This window comes from Martes martes (assembly GCF_963455335.1).
Source record: "Martes martes genome assembly, chromosome: 9".
Lineage (NCBI taxonomy): Eukaryota > Metazoa > Chordata > Mammalia > Carnivora > Mustelidae > Martes > Martes martes.
In genome coordinates, this window is record NC_137896.1 from 54,615,462 (window position 1) to 54,637,621 (window position 22,160).

A 22,160-nucleotide genomic window follows, 5' to 3' on the forward strand; every position below is an offset into this window, starting at 1 on the left:
GGGTGGGAGAGAAAAAAGCTGGTGCTGAGCAGTACGGCTGACGAAAGTTCGGTGCAACATTTTTAAACAAATAATTTCCAAAGAGTAAAGTTAGGACCAAGCTTGAGATTCCGCTTTCTCTTGGAGTTTCACTAATTAAAATTTATTATTTCAGCATACAAAATACGTGGTGGTAGAAAAAGAAAACACACACATAATAAATTTGTCAAAACTCCTCTCTAAAAATTGTTTCCCCATAGGCACTGAGGAACCAGTAAATGCTAGAGCAATTACTCTCTCAGAACGGACTCTGAGTTTTCCCAAAGATAAATCCACACATAGTCTTGTCATAATACTTTTTTTTTATTACAATATCCAAAAAACTGAGTATGCAAGTTTAGGAGGTCTCAAGACCCCTTCTTCAGTTGTAGGAATGTGCCATCTCAAGACTGTATATTTAAACTATAAAGAAGTTCAAATGTAAAGAAAAAAGAAAATGCAATTTCTTCATAAACATTCTGTGTCTCTTACTACCAATCACATATTCTCTTGTAAACCCTGAAAAATTCCCTGTAAAGCAAATAATATATATATATATATATATATTATATATATATATATGGGTGTGTGTGTGTGTGTGTGTGTAAAGTGTATGGTAGCTCCCCTTCCCCAAAGATCAGCTGTTTTCCTTAATCATCTGTATTAGTGTCAACAAATGGCTACTGATACATATTACTTTGAGAATTAAATACATAATTGTGAAATTTAAACAAGCCGCAGGGCGAGAGGAAAAAGCACTAGGCAGATGGCACATCTGGGGGTAAATGACCACAACATCTGTCTGTCTGGGTCACAGGTCTGGCTTCTGCAGACTAACTTTCAAGGAAATTCTTTTATTGCAAGCATAGCCCCGAAGGCACTGGACTTTCCTCACTACTCTCTCATCTGGTGGTTCTGGTATTGCTACCAGCAAGGCGTGTCCACTCCCTGGACAGTCTGGGAGCCACGCGAGGGCAAAGGGCACGGAGCCACGGCTGCCAGGCCCAGGGCCGGGGCCCTCTGCAGGAGAGCCCGCCCCGCTTTCTGAGTTGTACTGTAGTTCACTTAATTAACGGCAGCTTCGGTGCGTTCAAACCGTGCCCGACATCTGTTTAAGGAGGGGTTCTGTTAGCGCGAACCATCTGAACAGACTAAGGCTGTTTTCAGTTGAGCAGGAGTGCCGTGATTGAACAGCTCCCTCTTGCACCTCCCGTTCGAAACCTGGTCGGGAGGAGGGCAGGCCGGCAAGTGGGTGCCACGGCCCGGCCTGGCAGAGGGGAGGCGAGCGGAAAAACAGACCGACCTGCACGCAAAGGTAAACGAGGCCAAGGAAGCCAAGGACCGATGAACCACCGGACAGAGCGGAGCCCGCTGCAGGAGGGCCCGTGAACGCGGCCTCTTCCGGGGGCGCACGTGCCCGGCTCCGGGGAGGTGAGTGTGGCACTGAGGGCCTGGAGGTGGTAGGGGCTGTGGGCATCACTGCAGCGCTCGGACGAGGTAGAGCTTCTCCCCGTGCTCACTGGTGAAGATGGGCGCCTTTTTGTAGTGTTCCACCAACTCGTCCATGGTGTGAAACCGCCGCTGCCCGATGCAGTAGACATTGTCCACGAGCTGCACCTTGAAATGTTTGTTCTTCCCTGACGCTTTCAGAGACACGGAGAAGTCACTGGGCTGGGGAGGAAATGGAACATGAGTCAGGACGGGCAGCCAGCAGGAGACACGGGGGAACGCCCCCCTCCCCTCCGCAGCACGCACGCATGCCCGCCTGCCAGGTGTGCGGCAGTACCTAGTGCGGCACCTGAGGCTCCCAGCGACCCAGGGGCCATGCGACCTTCGCGTGCTCTGAGTCCAAGCAAAACTCCATTTTGCTTAGTACAGCGTCCGTGCCAAATGTATTTCAGTTATTCGAAATTTAGGGACCCCATACACAGCGTGTGGGATACTGGTGTTACCCTGATGCTGAAGAAACTTGAATTTTTTTTCCCCCAGCCTGTTTCTAATAAACTGGGAACTTCTAAAAAGTGGTCTGCATATAGGCAGCAGCTAGAAATTTCCCTTCATTAGAAATGAAGCCATCAAAATTTTTCTAATTCTAAGCTATTTAAAAATAAATACTTTAAGAGCAGTTGAAAACTCCGGAGTTTTAAACATGGTTTGTAATATCCGGGGGTGGGGGTGGGGGGTGCTGTACTATGGTTTAAGCGCAGATTTTACTGAGAAGTGCCTGATTTTGCGATTATGTCAGTGCCTTATTTATACGTGAATCGATTTGAGAAAGGTATCATTATTTTTTATGAAAAGTGGTCCTGACTCTTCTGAGACACTGACTAGCCAGCTGATGGGGAAGTGGAAGGAGGCTGGCCCCCCTCAGTGGCTCCAGAATAAAACCCAATTGCCCACCACAGTGGGGTGGCACTGTGTCCACATGGGGTGTGTCACGTGGCCCTGCCTACAGATCTAATCAATGAGATGTCACTGTCCCACTGTCCCACTCTCACTGCAGTTCACGGTGTTCTTTGAGCCATCCTGTCGCTACCTTGGACGATCATTCCTGCAAGGCTACAAGCTGAAAGGTTTTCCACCTGAAGAAACCTCTCTCAATTGAGATAAGTTCTTCCCTTCCTTGGCTTGCCATACAGCAGAAAGCTGACAACTTCCAGGGACAGGAGCAGAGTGTACTCCAGTAACTGTTCTGTAATAAATAATTTACATGTTCATCCTGTCCCTTCACTATGCATTAGACCAGGTGGACCACATCTTCTCCACTCTATATTTCGGAGAGCCGTACAGATGGTAGGAGCCTACTATAGCTCTTAAAGGAATTCCTACAGCAGGGTTCAATGGTTCTCAAGATCCACCTAATTTCCTGCTGCGGAGGACCCACCCTGTTTTGTGTGGTCCCACGGGGACAAAATTAACAAGCACCTCAGCCACTTTTACATGCAACTTACAAACCTTTGGTCCAAAGTGTGCAAAATCTTGCAAAACAAGTGAAAATCCCATAAACCAATGACATCCCAGGGAAATGGATATCCAAGGGCATTCAACTCTGCAAAAGCGCTGTGGGGCTCACCCACCAGTCACAGCTGCTACCGTGCAAGAATCAAGAGACAACTGTATTCACAGCCTGTATTTATGGATCCCTCTGCCCCAAACAAATCAAAGAGAAAAAAACCTTTGAGGGAAAGGTCCCATCTTATCTCTGTGCTAACCCCGGGACTTGATGCCCTGGAGGAGACCCGGGAAGTGCTAGTGGGCTGGACCTTCAGGAAAACACAGAAAGACTGATCTCCGAGTCAACCTCAGGCGACATACCATTTTCAGAGTCATGGGCGTGAGAGGGTCAGGGAGTGGGGAGAACGACACAGAACTCGGAAGTTATTTCCTCCACTAGACCTCTTAGAAACGAATCATCACAAACCCTGATGTCACAGATGATCCTGTCAACCCGCCCTGTCAACGTAATATTCTAAACTGCACAAAACGTCATTCTAAGTAATTCTAATCAATTCTCCAATCGTGACTGTTCTCATGGGACTGAACAAGATGGGTGCAACCTAACCCTCGGTATCCTCTGTATTATTTTCCAAGTTGGTTGCTGTGTGTGGCTCTGAAAAAAGAACCAAGTGAAACAGGTTCTGCCTGACAGGTCCTCCACGTGTAAGCAAGGCTTGGAGCACTGGCGTCATTGTTGCTGTCACAATAGTTATTAGTCCTAGTGCAATAGTCCATACAGCTTATGTACCACTCAACACTCTCCTGAGGGCTTCTGGTTTCCCTTAAAGCAATGTTTAGTTTTAAGCTTCTATTACATTACATACATACACATACACACACACACACACACACACATACACACAGAAGGCGATCTCCCTTTTATAGTTTAGCACAAGCCAGGCACTGTGCTAGTTTTATAGATCCCTGAATCAATTCACAGATTAAGCAGCATCGTGGTCGGGGTGAGTCAGGGTAAGTACACGATATACCCAATTTTAATTAAGCCAAATGATCAACAGATGACTTTCTGAACAGGGAAATATGCTTTTAATTTAAGCTCCTTAATTTAACATCATGGCACGCCATGTGCATTTGGGTGTTAACGGCAGGAGCGCCGATGCAGCAGAGAAGGTAATTTTTAATTTCATGGGCTCTTGAGCAGAAACCTTAAAAGTTAAGGACGTAGAACGAACCAAGTTTATGTGAAGCAGGAATGCTGAACACTTGGGGGATTCTTGGTTCATTCTGGGCAGATTTTCCAATCTACATCACTAACTAGCACTAAATGAAGCCCGAAGATGAGCTCGACTGGTGGTTCTCAAGGTGGGCTCCCAAGACCAGTACCAGCAGTAGCATGGAACTTGTCAGAAAAAAAGCAAATTCCCAGGCCTCGTCCCCAGACCGGCTGAATCAGAAACTGCAGGGTGGGGCCCAGCCATCTGTGTTTTAACCCTGGCCATCTGCATCTCAGTGAGCCATCCGTGGGATGCTGATACGGTCTTAGAACAGAAACGCCATCTGCGCCAACCACCAGCAGTGTTTTCAAATGTTCAGAGCCACGAGAAAAAGATATGAACGTGACTGATGGGCTGAGTAGCCCCTTGAAGTGGGGAACTCTGGGGCCAACCTCACCCCCAGGCTGTGGATGCCTTTCTGATTCTGTCCTGAGGACTCCGGCCCCGCCAGACATTCTGGTTTGGAGCTGCCTCAATGACACAGCTGGGACGCAGGTGGGCAGAATCTCCTGCCCAGGAGAACTGGGCCAGTTCCCTGGGTCTGACAGAGATGGAACAGCTCCAGACCCAGAACAACTCTGCCTCCAGAGAAAGCGAAAGAGCACGAAGTGGAGGAAGACTCCTGGGGAGGCGATGCCACCAGCCTTGTCCACATCTTGTCCATCTTCTAGAATGACTTAGGGGAGTCGGGTGAAAAAGAACGAGGCCACGCTCCCTTCGGCTAGCAGCGGTGTGCTGACACTGTGATTCTGCACTCTAATTTGAAGCCAGTCAAAGAACCCTGACAGGGTTTTGTGAGAATACCTACGTTGAGAGAGAAATGTAAGCAAAACTAAAATGTTCTGTTTAGGGATACATACTTAGGTTTAAACAATCAAGGAAATTATTTTCATAAAATTAAAGGTAGCAATTACCTCTCCTTGGAGTTATGGTGCAATCAGGAGGCTAATCTGGGATGGGCAGTAGCTTCTAGAGTACCAGCAATGTCCTATTTCCTGAACTTGACCTGGGTTACACATGTACTTAAATGACATTTTCTGGGGGCACCTGGATGTCTCAGTCACTAAGCGTCTGCCTTTGGCTCAGGTCATGATCCCAGGGTGCTGGGATCGAGCCCCAGATCAGGCTCCTTGCTCTGTGGGAAGCCTGCTTCTCCCTCTCCCACTCCCCCTGCTTGTGTTCCCTCTCACTGTATCTCTCTCTGTCAAATAAATAAAATCTTAAGGAAAAAAAAAAGACATTTTCTGTGTATTACTTGTCACGATAAAACATGTTTTAAAGGTGCTAAATCTGAAGCAAGGAGAGCTGGCTTGGCTCTCCACCAGTCATGTGGCACCAGCATTTACCACTTCAAGTAGCCCTGCTACCCTCTTGCCGAACTCTCCCCTTCCCCATCTACTCTTTTGGGACACCGATTACATGTACATAAATCTCAGTTCAGCCTACTATAACTGAACACCACAAACTGTGTGGTTCAAATTTACTTCTCACAGTTTTGGAGGTGGGGAAGTCCAGATCAAGATCAGGTTTGGTATCTGAGGGCCTGCTTCCTGCTTCCTAGACAACCAACTTCTCATGGTGTCTCTGGACAGCAGAAGCAGCAAGAGAGCTCTCCAGGGTCTCTTTTATAAATATGTGACTAATCTCATTCATGAGGGCCCCACACACCTAATACAATCACATTGGGTAGTGGGCCTTAGCCTGTGAATTTGGCAGGGGCTGAGGTGAGACACACAAACATTCAGTCCAAAGCAAAATCTTTTTTATATTCTTTGTGTTTTCTATCCTTTTGTGTGTGTATCCTAAAATCTCTAATTCCTCTGGGCTATCTTCCCATTTACTAATCCTTTCTTTGGCCGTGTTTAATCTATGGTAAACCCACCAAGTTCTTAATTTCAGTTATATTTTTTAGTCTTATAATTCTCACCTTTGTTCCTTTTTAACTTATTTCCTTTATAAATAAAGGAAATTTTTTTATTCCTTTATTCCTTTTTTTTATATTCCTTTATTCCTATTCCTTTTTATTACTTCTAATTGTCTACTCAAATTCATCTTGCTGAATTTCTTGAACCTACTAATCCATACATCTTGAGGATGATGTTTACACATTCAAAATCTGGGCTTCTATGGGTCTGTTTCTATTCTCTTTTCTTCCCCTCCTTGTTTTTGGTAATTCAGTCTTGCCTTTTGGTACTGTCATTTGAGTGCTACATATTATACAAGATATGAAATGATGCTACTGTCCTTTGGAGAGAATCTGCTTTTGCTTCAGTACTTGGGGAGGGTGGGGCAGAACACCTCAATCCAATGAGGAAAAGAACTGATGACAGTCTAGTTAATTTCAGAATTGCCTTTGTGTCCAGTATGTAGACTTTGGGGAGTCCATACTGAAGGCCTGGATTTTTTTCTGGTGCCTTGCCTCCTGGGTGGCCCTGGCCTCCAATTTTTGCCCCCTAGCACTGTAGGCTCCTGAAAAACTACTTCTTGGTTGCTTTTTGTTTGTTTCATGGTTTTGTCCAGCTTCTCGAGGTGTTTTTGGCAGAAGCGTTCGTCTGTGAGAAATTAGTCTACCATGACCTGAAGTGGAAACTGGTCGTGTGACATCGGACAAGTGGGAATTTGTTCAGACTCCGGGTCTTTATTACAATTACGCTACTGAGAAGCAGGACAGTTGGTTGTACTACACACTCTGGAAACAGGCTGCTTGGGTTCATATTCTGGCTCCTTCACTGAATAGCACTGTGACCCTGGCAAATTTCCCAATGGTTTTTTGTTTTGGTTTTCTCAACTGCAAAACAGAGATAATTCCTAAAATTGGGAAGAGACTAGAACAGTTTAATAAACTCTAGTAATGTCAGGAGTATAAAATCTTTGGGGAGATACTAAGCAAATACCGTCATTTAGAGGCTCTTCCTTAAGTTCCTTTCATGAAACTTTATAAAGATAGCAACTGGTGTCTTGTCAATACTTAACAAGATTTCTTTTGACTAGAATTTCTAGAGAATACTTAACTTTCCAAACTAACTAGAAGAGGCCTACTTCCTTCTGCAGAAGCACCACATTTTACTTCACACGTGATCATGTTGTCATCCTGACTTGTTTAAATCTATCCTACTAGGCTCCAAGCTCCTTGAGGAAGAGGCTCATTTTGATCTCATTTTTATGAACTATCTGCCTCTGAGTATCTTTGAGGTCTCCTGATTTCCAGCAGAGGGAAAATAAACATTACCAACATGGCAGCCACTCGTTTGCTTTTTCTTTAAACAACCAATGGAAAAGCTCTGTCTCTTGAACTGTCATTTTCTGTCGTTGCCTAACTTACAATCTTGCCTTCTGCCTGGGGTACCATATTACTTTTTACTGCTGTGTCACACATCACCCCTAAATTCAGTGGCTTCAACAGTGAACATTTATAATTGCAGTTTCTGTGGCTCAGGAACTGGGGAGTGCCTTAAACCTTGAGCTAAAACCACTCAGCTCCTATAGGGCTGTAGTCAAGACATCGTCTGAAGCCTCAACTGGGGATGCAGGAGCTGTTTCCAAGAACCAGGTTTGCTCACATGAACCACTCAGGAGGCCTCTGTTCCTGGTTTCGTGGGCCTTTCCAGGGGGCTACTTTAGTGTTTTCAAGACCAGGCAGCTGACTCCCTCAAGATCAAGTGCTCAGAGAGGGAGCAAAACCAGAATGTCTTTCACAATCCAGTCTCGGAAATCACCTAACATAACTTCCACCACATTCTGTTCATTAGAAGGAAGTCATTAAGGGCAGCCCCTCCTGAAGGTGAGGCAATCAGGCTCCACCCCTTGAGGGATCAAAGAATTTGTGGACACCTTTTAAAGCCATCACAGGTACCGTATTTGTTAAACTTTCATTGGCTGCACTAAAATCTAACTAGACTCAGTCCTGTATCTTGTCTTCCATTTTGAAACATCTGCCTTCAAGTCTTGTAGTTAAGCTTCCTCCCACTGCCCACATTTCCTCCCTTTCCTTCTCCAAACGCCATACTTACTTGGTGTCACGTCTCTTCACCGAATGCTGTGCTAGCTTTTCAAATTTTCTAGTATCAGACCATGTCTTCTTATTCTCTCCTTCTCTCTGACTGTCCTTAAGTGAGTGATATTTTTCTTTTCTATTCTCATGCTTTTGAACCACAGATTATGAAGAATTATCAGTTGGGATAAGCCATTCATTCTCCCCATCCCCTTTTTTAGGAAGTCGTTTTCCAAGTGGAACAGGAAAACAATTACTAGATTAGGAGAAAATCAACCTCTCTCAGGGCTTTTACTAATACATATATTTTTTTTTGCTTAGGTTTTGGTCCCTATTTGAATATAATCCCTCTAAGTACTAGAACTTGATTTAACCCCACACATTCACACTGGGGTCAGAGCAGGTGTTCAATAAATGCACTGACTTAATGAATTTCCCATTCTGATCATCTCTTCCAGTCTTCATTCCTTTAGGTAATTTTTACATCTCACCTTTTTACAATTTCTGTTCACAAGTGACCACTTTTAGAAAAGACAATGAAAGAACACCCTCTTTGATACTACTTCTACAGCTTCGTCAACGTGATCCACTGTTTCAAATACTTGCTGTAAAGCACCTTTGCATTTTTATAAAACAGATACCCTGGTCAAATATTTCTCTCCTTTCCTCAAGATTTAATCACTATTTTCTCACTGATGGGGAAAAAATGGATGCTGAGAACAGTCCGTAATGTCCTTATTTCTTCTTCCATCCCTGATAGCTTAAGTAGTAATATGATTTTCTTTTAAGCACATGGCTGGGAAGAAATAACAGGGGAGGATGGGACCTTGCTCCCTGGCACTAATTCTTAAAACTTCTTTTTCATTTTGGAGAGTAGAAATGTCATCTGTATGGCTCGCCAAGTCTCCCAGGTAGGCTCTGGACCGAGTTCTGGTCATGCTGGTTTTTGAACATCAATAATTTATGCGTATATTCAACACTCCGTCTACTTCCAAATCCAGGTCACCTTGTTGGTTTCTTATCAATGGCCGCATCATTCTTTCCTTTTATTTGGTAAATGGATCTCTTTTATACTTCTTCAAGGAAGGTACTCTTTGTCCAGAGAAGCAGTTCCGTGACCAAAAAAAATCTGAGAACCAATGGATTAGAGACAAACTCTATTCTACTGATCAATACTCTCTCTGTTCTTATCTCGAAAAAGCTGCCTTTTGGTTTTATCATTCTGCTAAATCACCTGCCCAGGTTGTCCAATATGGCCTTCTTTTAATCAAAATTGACTCACTGTCTATACTTAGGCCACTAACTGTCAACTGATACTACTCTCTTTGTTTCTCCATCGATTATCTCTTCGCTAGCATTTTCTCTTCCTCTATAAATGTGTCTTTGAAGTATTTACTTCACAGGCCTGAGGCCAATCCATACGTGACATGATCAAGCATCCTCATTCTCATTCTCTTTTGAAATAAACTCTTTTACAGAACTCAGTCGTCAACCATAGACCGGTCTATTTATCTTTAAACGACAGTGTTTAGGGTCCACTTTCAAGTTAGTGTGTGCATGTGTGTTTATCCTTCCCTGCCTCCCAAAACATATTTCCTAGAGTTAAATGTAACTACTTCAGAGGCTGGACTTTCAGAATATTGTCCTTGTCACTCTTCGTCTTTTTGCCACGTCATGCCGAGTGTAAATGGTCAACAATAAGTGATATTCAGTGATTCATCTTACCATATAACACAATGCTGTTCAAGAGGGCTGGAACCAATTTCTGATGCCACAATCCAGTGGTTCCCAAATCCGAACACAGCATCACTGGGAGAGCCTATCCACACAGAAGGCGCGTGGCTCCATCCCAGAGACTCAGATTCGGCAGGCCTGGGGTGAGGTCTGATCATCTGCGTTTCTGACAAGTTCCCTGGTGACACTAATGCTTGTGCAGCAACCACACTTGGGAGAATGACTGCTGCCAAACTAAGGAAAATTTTACATGTGTCTTCTCCTGTTTGTTTGCTGACCTACGCATGCTTGATTCTGTCATATTTCCCGTGACTGTAATCTAGTGGGAACTTTCAAAAAGGTGAAACAGAACACAGTAAGGAAGAAGGGGGTGAGCAGGCCAGTTTGTACACAATTCCACTTGTAATGACTACCTGCGGACCTAATTCATAATGAACCGCTTTCTGTGTCATAAACTCCACGGGGGTATCTATTTTATTATTCTCCCTGGCTCTTGCCATCCTACGGAGGTAACGGGAAGGAGCTGCTTAGTACTAGTGCCATGAGAAACATCCCCAAAGAAGCAAACAGTGAAGCTGAGATTAAGAGGTTATGTGCTGATGCAAATCAAAACCACAGCGAGCTGTCACTTCACACCCATTGGGATGGTTATCGTGAAAAACAAAAACCCAAAAAACAGAAAGTAACAACCGCTGGCGTGAATGTGGAGAAACCCTGTGTACCACCCATGGGAACGTGCTATGTGCTGCTGCTGTGACTGACAGAGGGCAGGTCCTCAAAAAATTAACCAGTGAATTACCATTTCATCCAGCCACTCCATTTCAGGGCATATATCTAAAAACACTGAAGTCTGGGATTCGAAAAGGTATTTGCACACCCATGTTCACAGCAGCATTACATACAACAGCCAAAAGGTGGAAACCCCAACCAACTGTCCATCAACAGATGAATGGACAAGGAAAATATGATCTGGGCATACAACAGAACCCCATTCAGCTTTAAAAAAGGAAGGACATCCTTTCACCGGCTACAACACGGATGAACCCCGAGAACATTACGTTACATGAAATAAACCAGACACAAAAGGGCAAATCCTGTATGATTCCACCCCAATAAGGAGCTTATTAGAGTGGTTGGATTCATGGAGACAGAAAGCAGAAAGTCACCAGGGGCTGGGAGAAGAGGGAAACAGGTAGTATTTAATGCGTATACAATCCCAAGCAGGGAAGCTGAAAAAGTTTTGGACATGGACGGTAATGATGACTGCACAATAATGAGAATATCCATGATGCCACTGAACTTAAAGATGGTTAAAACGGTAACTTCTGTATTATGTACATTTTGCCACTATAAAAAGTACCAACCAACCAAACAAACAACAAAAAAACTTTTCTTAAAGTTTCTGTGGGGTCTAAAAAGCTTTGTGAAATTCCGGTGGAAGTAAGAGGCATGTGACAGAAGGAGCCAAGGCATCAGGATGGGCAAGGACATGTGATCCTCCCGCCATGGACACTAACCTGCAGTAGTCTGGGAGAGCAGTCACCGGCTGCAGGGGCGCTGGGGGCGGGCTGGGGAGGTGATGGGGTCCAGTGCATTGCCTCCTAGTCCAGTGCAGGGCACAGCAGTGGTATGCAACATTTCCCTCAGATCACCTGAAACACCTGGTGACCCTAGTTAGCCGGTTTTCTGAGAGGGGTGTGGGATATGGGGTGGGGGGCGCATGTGGCAGTTGGAGACAGGGCTCAGACTCACCTCCTGATCCAAAAATGCGTGCTTTCCTTTGGCTTGGGGTCAGGCAACAATCACCCCTAAACTTTACTTTTTCCTATGAATCACTTTTTTCTCGATTTTCCAAAAATGCTACCATGATACTGCCTTGCTTTGGTTGGGACACCCCCTGGACCCTCTCAGAATATCTGAATGTTGGTAGTATTAGTGAGATACCCTAGAAACCATGTGCACTGGGCATGTACCTGCCTTGCACACATCTCGAGACCAATGTATACACTCCTTGCAGAATTCCTTCTACAGTAAGGAATTCCTTCCTTGCAAAGGAAGAGTTTTCTCAGGACACCTGGTGAAGACCCCTGGCAGGCAGGCCAGGGTCCTCAGTTTAAGGAGAGAAGACATGTGAGACTGCAGGTTGCTGTTTACCATGTGTCAACGAGAGCCGGATTTCAATGTTTCTCTGTCTGTCCTGGTTCCTCCAGTCTTGAAAGCTGGAGATCGTACAGGTGCAGAGAAAACATATTTGCAGCAAGAAGCACAGCTTTGGGCTGGCCAGTGGGCACTGGCCTGGGCCAGCAGCCTCACGTGCCCCTCGCTCTGTGTCTATTCACGTACGTGTGTGTGTGTGTGTGTGTGTGTGTGTGTGTGTGTGTGTGTTGTGAGAAACAAAACAAAACTGCCCAGTTCACAGAGGTCCTAATACTTTGTATGGTTTTCTTTCACTGCTAATTCAGTGGCATGATCGTCAAGTTACTGGGAGGTCAGCCTAACTTTCACCTCCTATAGAAACCTCATGGAAGCCTCAGTCCAGAAGACAAATATATTTAGCTATTTCTGTAGTCACAGCTAAAAAATTGATTAAAAAAAAAAAACAAAAAAAAAAAACAAAAAAAAAACCAAGGGCGCCTGGGTGGCTCAGTGGGTTAAAGCCTCTGCCTTCGACTCAGGTCATGATCCCAGGGTCCTGGAATCGAGCCCCGCATCAGGCTCTCTGCTCAGCAGGTAGCCTGCATCTCCCCCTCTCTCTCTGCCTACCTGTGATCTCTGTCTGTCAAATAATAAAAAATCTTTAAAAAAATTATTAAAAAATAAAAATAAAAACAAAACAAAAACCAACCCAGAGGCTTACACTGGTACCGCATGTGTTTGCCACATAAGCCTTTCTAACAGATTAAGGGCTAAGAACTTCCTTGACCCAGTTTTTAAAAACTTCCATTACATTGTGAAATGTTTTTGGAGAAAACCATTTCTTACAGGTACTGGTGATTTTCTATGAGAGCAACAGAAATATTTAGATAAATGGTAGTTCATTGTCTAGGAGATTTTTATGAAAATCTTTCTGAATACTGTTATGGATGAATTGTTGACTTGGACCTATTTTTTTGTTTTACTTTGAAAGACTTGTTCCTTCAATTGGCAGTCGTTACTGGATGACCATTTCTCTCTTCATTATGTCTGCAGGCCTCAATAGAGGGTGTCTGGACCACCCTTGTGGCAGCAAAAAATACGCCAGAGGCCACAGTTCAGATTCCAGCAACGCATTTAAGCACAACCCCGGGAGAACACAGGCCTGGACAGAGAACTTTGGGATCTCTAGCACTCGGCACTGGTTGGCTGCTGATTCCCATACTGAATCTATTACGCACCTTCTGGATAATTAACTCGTTGGTTAATGCAAAGACTGTTTCTTAGAGTCCCACCAAAGCAGTGGGATTCAATGGCCAACAATGTGACACAGTACAAACTCTCTGTGCTGACCTGGCCTTCAAAGGGGCCAGCACAGCCATGTTCAGGGGCAAAGTCACCCGAGTATAAGACTGCCCTGTGACCCAGGAGCATGTGGGGAGCACGTGGCCCAGGCCTGTAGGTCAGAAAGACTCTGCAGGAGCAAAGGTGGCTGGAATGAGACTTGAAGGACATGCATACATTCCACTGGTGAGGGGCACAGGGGAGGTGAACTGAATTCTAGATTTTTCTAGGCTGGTATAAATGTCCGTAGGCAGAGACAGCCCAGTCCAAGAACCCAACAGCAGGACCACAAGCACAAGGAGGGAAACTTGCACACTAGGACCTGGTGAGACACCAGGCATGAACAGAAGAGGCCACTCAGCAACTCTCAGCTCACAAGGGGGAGAGTGGCCTTGCGCAGCCTCACTGCCCTAGTCCGCTGGCCTGATGGGCCCCCCTTGGTGAACCTACGCCTGTTTCCTTTACGCGTTACCAGTTAGCTGAGTTTGGGGTAACAGACTACTCTTCCTTTTCAACACTAATCTCCCTCCAAAAGCAAATCAATGGATCCAGTACTATTTACTTTTATTTGCAACAAAGCAGAAATCAGACTCCATTTAAAGCCCTTCATCATAAATAATGGTTTTCTAAGATTCTCAGGTGCTTTCTGTGTTACTGAATGGCCAAGTTATTTTGCCTGCTGGTTACATGCAACTCTATCGGTAGTCTGCAAAGACACAGGCAGAGCACTCAGAGAACCAGTGCATCCCCCCTCCTCCCAGGAAGAACCCCCTCCTCCGGGGATGAACGGAGAGCCAGGCCTTTAACGGAGGCCAAGGGCTCAGTATAGAAGCCCTCGTTGGGTTCTGAAAAAAATCATGAGGGACACCCTGGGCACATTTGTGATTGATTATATTTCAAGAACTAGCTTTAAATAAGACTCTAGTCTTTTTCACAGATGCGTGAGTTTGTTGATTTGTCTGAAGGTAAATACAGAAGGGCTAGCTGGAGCTAAAGAGGTTTAGGGCCACCTGAGCGGCGGGTCAGCGAGACAGGTGATGAGGAGTGAACTCTTAGAAAAGCAGCCATTCTAAGTGATGCTTCGGGTCCTTCCAGTTTTAAAAATGCGATATATTTCAAGTGAGACATACTATAAAAAAAAAATACAGGCTTAAAGCTTCCATTCAGTACTGGACAAAGAGTCTGATGATTAAAAAGTAACTTACTATTTTCTCAATGGAAAGATGAAAGTAGGCACTGCTCTTTCTTAACATTAACCCACACCTGAGAAGGCATCTAGAGATCATGGCCCCAGACCGTGGATTTAGAAAGCTCGTGAACATCACTGTTGGAAGGAACTCACTCCGTGGGTCCCCCCTCTCTGAGCTGCTAGGAAGCAGGGTTCACTCTGCTCTGACAACTGCCCTCTTTCCCACCCTCTATGAGACACAGAACAAAGGCCATCCTAAACAGCTGAAAAAAACCGACAAAAAGCACTTTAGAAGCTGAATTCCACTCAACAGAAAGAAGCCAACAGTTCTACCTAAGGGAAACTTTAGAAGAGATAAATGTTCACCTTTGAGCATGTTTATAGTTCTTGCAAATGCAGAATTAAGCAAATGTAGTATTTCAACAGCTAATGTAAATATGTCTGAAACCATTCGGGTTACAATAATCATTCTCAAAGTGTGGTCCTGAGTTCAGTAGCATCAGCATCAGCATCACTGAGGAATGTGCTAAGAAATGCAAATTCTCAGGCTCCAGATCTGCCAGGAGTCACAGTAAGGGAGTCACAGTCAGGAACGTTAGGGGTGGGACCCCACGGTCTCTATCTTACCAGGCCCTCAGAGAGATGTTGGCCTGTGGGACAGTGTAAGCATCAGTGATCTAGAGAGGCAAAGGGATGACATCACCCAAAAACAGAGTTTTGGCAAAAAATTTATGATTTCTAGAAGAAATAAAATTTGAATACTATAGCAAGGAACTATACTAATTCCTTCCTTCTGTTCCTCCCTGGCCAGATAATTTTAATGGATTATATAAATTACACATATATATATATATATATATATAAATTATATATATATAAATTACATATATATATAATTTATATATATATATATAAAAATTTTTTTTTCAAAAAGAGTAAGGAATGGAACACATGACTGTTCATGTGGTCAACACACACATTACGTGATCTTTAGCAAAAGGTAGTTTTTCTCCATCAGAAACAAACACAGTGGATGACCAGCAATTAGTTTCCAAATCCTACTGTGAAACATACCATACACATGTGGAAGAAGGAGCTCTCGCCGGGATTTCTAAAGTCCGGCGGAGGAAAAGGGCTCCCTAAACCACGGGCAGGTGCTGCACAGCTAGTCTCCTCGGCAGACCGCATCACAGGTGTAAGCTGTCTCTTTCCAAATAATGGCTTCAAGGACGGAGGATGGAGCTCCTGTAAAGCTAAGTTACTGACAACTTCCAGAGCCTCCCAGAATGCCCGCTGCTGGTTTTTCCTAACTGTGAGCACGGCTTTCCAACCCTATCCGCAGAGTACAAAAACATGCGGGCAAATGCATCAGGATGTCTGGTGAGCACACAGAGGACAGGCAGGAACTTGGAATTCTCTAGACTTCATGAGCTATGGATTCGCAGGTGTACGCAGGAAATCAGAACATGGAGGGTAAGAGACGGTGCTGTTTTCACCTTGAGCTGAGAGAAATGATAATTATGGGGCTGGGAGGAAGGGAGAGAAGACGGTAGAAACAGAGGGTAGGTATTGAGATTTGGGACAGGATAGGGCACCCAGACAGGATCCTTTGGTTGGTCTGTTCATTCCTTGATAAAACATGCCTGACAGATAGCTGTGAAAACACCCAGGACATCACTCACACCGGCAAGCCCAGGATGTGGTAAGGTTTGTATTTATTTTTCCAAAACAGGCGCTCCTCCTCCCTTAAATGTATGCATGTCCTAGGCAACTCTATCGGTAGTCTGCAAAGACTCAGTGTTAGGTGTATTTTTATTTTTCAAAACAGGGAAATACTGAGTATTTTTAAATGCATGATAACGTCAAGCAAGTGCCTTGATTATTTATAGCAGAATCCCTCAGGAGATCTTAAGGAGGCCTATCTGGAAGAAGAGCTCTGAGAATGACGCTGAGCTCCCGCAGAAGCCAGGTGTCCTGTGGTGACCTCAATCAGAGGAAAGTCCCAGGCCCAAAGATGGCGAGAGAGAAGGGAAGTGAAACGAAGATGTCCCTGCATCCCATCAGAAGCCTTTCTGACCCCGGCAGGACACGATGTTCTGTTAGATTACAGCTGCTATGTCAAGGGCTCACATCGGTCTGGTGGTGGCTCTGAAAGCCAGGCTCATCTCAGAAGTGCCAAAGTGAATAGCAAAGGAGACAAAGGATAAGAGAGCGCTGGCTGAGAGGCAGAGGCAGACAGGAGATGGTGGAAAATGAATAAGGAATGGATCTGTCCATCTGTCCATCCATAAAGTTCCTCAACAGCCTCAGAGGACCCAGGTGGGAGTAGGAAAAGCAGACCTAGGTCTGCTGTTGGGAGAAATGCAGCAGCACGCCTTGGAGACCCCCAGAACATCCCCTTGGCACAAGGCAGGCATCCCAACAGGGAAAATGTCACGCATGAACGCAAAAGCCACTAGGACGGGCAGCCCTGCACACCGTCACAGCCCTGCACATTGGGTCACGTGGCCCTCCTCACCCTGGGCCGGTGCTAGAGAGGGTGCAGGGCTGATGGCGGGTCCTCTCCTGCCTCCATTCCCCTGGAATCACACTATTAGTGTGCCATAGCTCGCTTTTCTAAGTTAAGACAAAATGCAAAAAATCAGGAGAGTGTCCTATAAAAATGGTTAAAATACAGTGTCAATAATTAACGTTTCAATTATTTAGAAAGTCAGCATATTCTCTCATAATCTGAGACAAACAAGACACAGGAGCTTATTCAAGTGTTAAGACGGAACCCAGGTGAAGAAAGCTCAGGCGTACCTCGGAAATACTCTAACCATTGCAAAGAAGCCAATGTCACAAGAAAGCAAATCAGATGAATTCTTTGGTTTCCCAGTGTGAATGAAAGTTATGCTTACACTATCCTGTAGTCCATTAAGTGTGCGATAGCATTACATTTAAAAAATAATTCACACGTCTCAACTAAAAAATACTTCATGGCTAATAAACACTAGCCATCACCCGAACTTTCAGGGAGTCAAAAATCCCTGATCGCAGATCACCATAACAAATATAAACATGAGGAAAAAGTATCAAATACTGTGAGAATTATCAAGACGGGACAGGGACATGAGGTGAGCAAATGCTGGTGGAAAAGGGTGCCAGTCAGACTTGCTCACCACGGGGCTGTCGCAAACCTCCAGTTTGCGAAAAACACGCACAAGCGAAGCGCAGTGAGAAGGGGGAGGCCCATGTCCCCCCATCCACGAGGATCTGGTCTCTGAGTTCAGACAGTGACACCCACCGAATATGTGTTTCCAACGGAAATGTAGTAAGAGGTCTGCCCCGAGGCCAGCAGTTAGGAGGGTGCTTTTCTCATTTACCCTGTCCCTGAGCCCTAGATAGGAAGAACAGTGAATGAGGCTAAGGTCTCTGCACCACAGGGCTGCTTTGACCCCTCTCCATTCTTAAAAGCGTCTTCAAACTCAAAAATTATTTTTTTTTTGAGGATTTTTTTTTTAAAGTAATCTCTACATCCAACGTGGGACTTGAACATACAACCCCAAGGTCAAGACTCACACGCTCCACCAACTGGACCAGTCAGGTGCCCCTCGAATTCCAAATCTCTAAATCAAGCTTATACTTTCTGACTCGGGATTATATTTATCCCTTAGGCACTCTGGACCAACCACCTTCTACCATAATTGGTTTTCCAGTGATTCCTCTAAGTTTCTGCTCAAAAGAGTTAAACGTGCAGCATACTTCATCCTCCTAAGCCTCCGGCATGATCTGAAGGCAGCTCTGCGCAGAGCTTACGTCACGTGAGAACGATTCGATCTGATGGCTTGCCAGCAACGATAAGCTCTGGCGGCTGGATAAGAAAATCACAGAGTTCAGATTTCAGAGGGAGTTAATATCCAGGCTTGGGGTGCTTGCCTCAGCACATCTAAGGCGGCCGCCAATGCCGCGACCTGCTGACACGGCGAGGGGTCCGGTTGCCACCACCATGATGCTCCTCCTGCTTTGAAGAACACATTGCAGCTGCCTCTCTCTCAGAGAAGGAAAAAGATTTCCATGGCCTCGAGTTCCTCGCAGATCCTTCTGCAAGATCTTAAATATGCACTGACTGATGGCGCTATCAGCCTTCCCAGAGGACCCCAATTACAGTATAGATTACATATTTCCTAGTCTTATAGTCTGCATTTTAAAAATTAAACTGAAACCTGCCAGAACCGACACAACATAATTGCAATGCACTCTATCTACAGCACTCTTGTTTCAGGGGAATCTTATTATATGGAAGGTGCATCTGCAAAAGAATCAACAAAACCAGTTGGGTTGAGTATTTCCACAATATTTACACATGAAAAGGTTACCTTGCATGACACTGGCCCTGTTCTCCCAGAGAGGCTCAGCCACGTACCCAAAACACAAACCCCAGATCTGTGGACTGACCGACTGCTAGAAAAGGATCTGCTATGAGGCAAGCGGCCTCCTACCTCAGATTCAGTTCACACACGCAAACTCCGCTCTCTTAAGCCCTGTCTTCTTCTTTTCAATTCTGTTCATAAGTGCTTTAAAAGCTTTTCAGAGATGAACTCCGCAATGCCGCCTGCAGCAGAGATGACCGTCGGATTGTACGGTTTCAAAAGGAAAACCAACCAACGTACAAAGGCTGTGTCAGAACCCAGGTGCCCCGCCCGCTGAGAGCAGCAGACATGCCTTGGACCCAGAGAGGAAACAAAGTCAACCACCAGGGCTGTGGTCAGCAGGGAGTGGGCTCATGAACAGAATGGGAAGCCTAGAGAGAAAAACGATGTCTCAGTCTGTAGAACATTAAAGGGGTAATCTCCGCAGAGCAGCCAAACCACCTTCAGGAGCTACAAAGCCACCTTCCTTACCATCCCTTCTGCAAGAGTACGTCTGCAGGACAATGACGACCACTGTCCCCAGCTGGGTTCCCATCCCCCTGGCAGACATAAGTCTATTACAGAGCAGCAACCTTACGTGGGTTTACAGGCAAATCGTATTTCCCAAGCTTAACTGGAGCCCCAGATATGGGGGGGCTCTAGGCTACCGGGAGCTGTAGATGTGCTCTGGCTATGGGCCATGTGTGGACAGGGAAGGGAGCTGACCAGCGCGGGGCACAATGTACCCATGGAGATGAGTACACCGCGGCCGCCAGGCCTCTGCCACCCCGGGGCACTTACCGAAGACTCGCTGTCCCTAATGAGGAAGTCGCCCTCGACGCCCCGCTCGTTGAGGGCGCACTCGGCCTGGTGCCGCGTCACGTTCCCGTAGTACCACTCTCGGCCCGCGAAGCGCCCGCTGCACGCGGGGCCCGCGTAGCTTATCTGCGGCGCGTGTGAGGGGTGCAGGGCGGGCCCGTCACTTAGGACCACTACGTAGTTTTTGGGGACCAGGCCGACCTGCCCCCGGGCGTTTTTGCACTTCCACCACTCAGGGTCGTTCTCGGGCTTCTCAATCACCTCCATGGTCTCCCCCTTCTCAAAATTGAGCTCCTCCTCGGTGACTGAGCTGAAGGGGTACAGCGTCTGCACCACATGCAGGACCCGGGCGCCCTGGCCGTTGCTCATGGAGGCGCCCTTCCGCAGGCTCAGGAAGCTGGGGGACTCGGCGGCCGCTTCATCCATCTCCTCTAGGACATAGTTGGAGGGAAACCAGCCAATCTGCCCATTGTAGCTGCCTCGCCACCAGCCGTCACTGCACTTCTCCATGACGGTGACGCGCGACCCCTTCACCAGGGACAGCTCGTCCTCCCGTTCAGCCACGTAGGCGAACTTGACAAAGGCGGGGATGTTGAGGTCGTAGATGCGGTCGGCGCCGCCCCCATTGGCGGGGTACTCGGCATCCGTGCTGGGTGTCGGGGATGCGTCCCGCGCGCTCGTCTTCCTCTTGGTCTTGCCGAGGCCTGCAGAGACACAGCAAGGGCTCAGTGGGCACGCACGGGGCATCCCTGGTGCTCAGACATGCCTTCCCCAACCCTCTGACACACCGCGGGGGCGGGAGGGAGAGAAAGCCACCATGGGCACACCCTACAGCCATAGCCAGCAAAGGGAGGTGCAGCTGGAGTGCACCTTTGCAAAAGCTGGGGATTTCTACACCTCCCCTCTCTCACTCACTTGGGAAAGATTGCCAGAGTACTAGCAATACAAAAAGATTACAAAAGAGCAGAGAGCTAGCTTCCTTCGGAAGGATGCTACTTTTTAGAAAATTCCTGTGACCCTCTTAGAGAAAAATAAGGTAGAGTGGCTTAGATAGGATGTCTTCGGCCTTCGTACCCACCGGGAAGTTGGACTGATGAGCTCAGACCTGCTCTAAGTCTAGGACTGGTCAGAGCTGCCTGCCCAGCTCCCACCTCGCCAACCCAACGCCTACGCCACTTCGGGGACACTCTGGGCCCTCCGAGAGCTGTCTGGCAGCAGACTGGCCCCACTGGGCGCAAACCAATACCCTCCTCCTCCTCCTCTCGTCTTCCTGCAATTCTGTCCTTTCAAAGCAAGAGATTCATTTCCCACATGTTGTGATGAGCCAATTAGGGAAAAATTAGTTCATCTGTTAAGCCTAAGGCAGAATTTCTCATGTGGTGATTCAAAACCCGCTAGTGGATCATAAAACCAATTTAATGGGTTGTGACCGTCTTGTTCATGTGTATTGAGTTGTTTGGGTTTTCTTTAAGGGAATAAGAAAATCTCAAAGCGCATAGAGCAGGGTCTGAAGCTTCAGATACGTAAGGGAGTGAGTACTGAGTTGCATTGGGAAACTTACTTCCTCCTGTGCAAGGGGAAAACAGTGTGAAAAGCTCTAAGGTAAAAGTGTTTCAGCCCCAGTAGAACATAGAGAATTCCAGAACCTTCTTGAGAAGTGAGCCTAGGGGAGGAAGGTACATCGGCGCTCAGAGCCACGGGGGCCACTAGCCTCGCAGGGTGGGCAGGCTCCCCAGCTTTGCCTGATAGCTGCCTGCCCACCAGCTCCACAACACCTCCTAACTTGTCAGTGTGGGGATTTTGATGGTATGGAAACTGGCCATTTGCAGATACCCACCCCCACAAATGACATCAAAGCACTTTTATGGGTGGAGCTTGTACCTCTCATTTTCTTCCTTTAAATGGAGTAAAGACAGAATGATCTTAAGGATTACCTTTGCTTCTACTCCCTTGTTGAGCAGGCAGGAGTTCAAGAGGAACAGAACGTTCCTCAGACCATTGTCTACTGTGGGGTGTTGAGCACTGCCTCCTAGACCAGCACCCCCACACCTCCAGGCTCAGGTCAGCTGCCCCACACTTAGTGCCAGCAGTGGGACCTGGCCACTGTAAGGCCCTTGGACAGCACGCACAAGGTGACAGCCCAGCAACATGAAGGGATCATTCACAAGGCTTTCAGGCAGACATACCAATTCTTTAGTGAATGGTTTCAGCAGACTTTTTTTTTTTTTTTAAATACACATTTTATTTAAGCATGTAGGAAATACGAACATAAACCAGGGTATGAAACCAAGTTATGATTTTAGACTCCC

General features: G+C 46.2%; 1 protein-coding gene across 4 annotated transcripts in view; it reads right to left on the reverse strand.

Moving 5' to 3' along the window:
* Positions 1-321: 321 nt before the first annotated feature.
* NCK2 (NCK adaptor protein 2) overlaps positions 322-22,160 on the reverse strand; it is a 150,115-nt gene continuing 128,276 nt past the window's right edge. For all 4 annotated transcript variants that reach the window (XM_080813195.1, XM_080813194.1, XM_080813192.1 and 1 more), the window contains 2 exons: positions 19,834-20,555; positions 322-1,689 (listed from right to left, as the gene is read on the reverse strand). In XM_080813195.1, the coding sequence (XP_080669321.1) occupies positions 1,495-1,689; positions 19,834-20,555 (917 nt within the window). In that variant the 3' untranslated portion in view covers positions 322-1,494. The remainder of the gene's footprint in view (positions 1,690-19,833; positions 20,556-22,160) is intronic.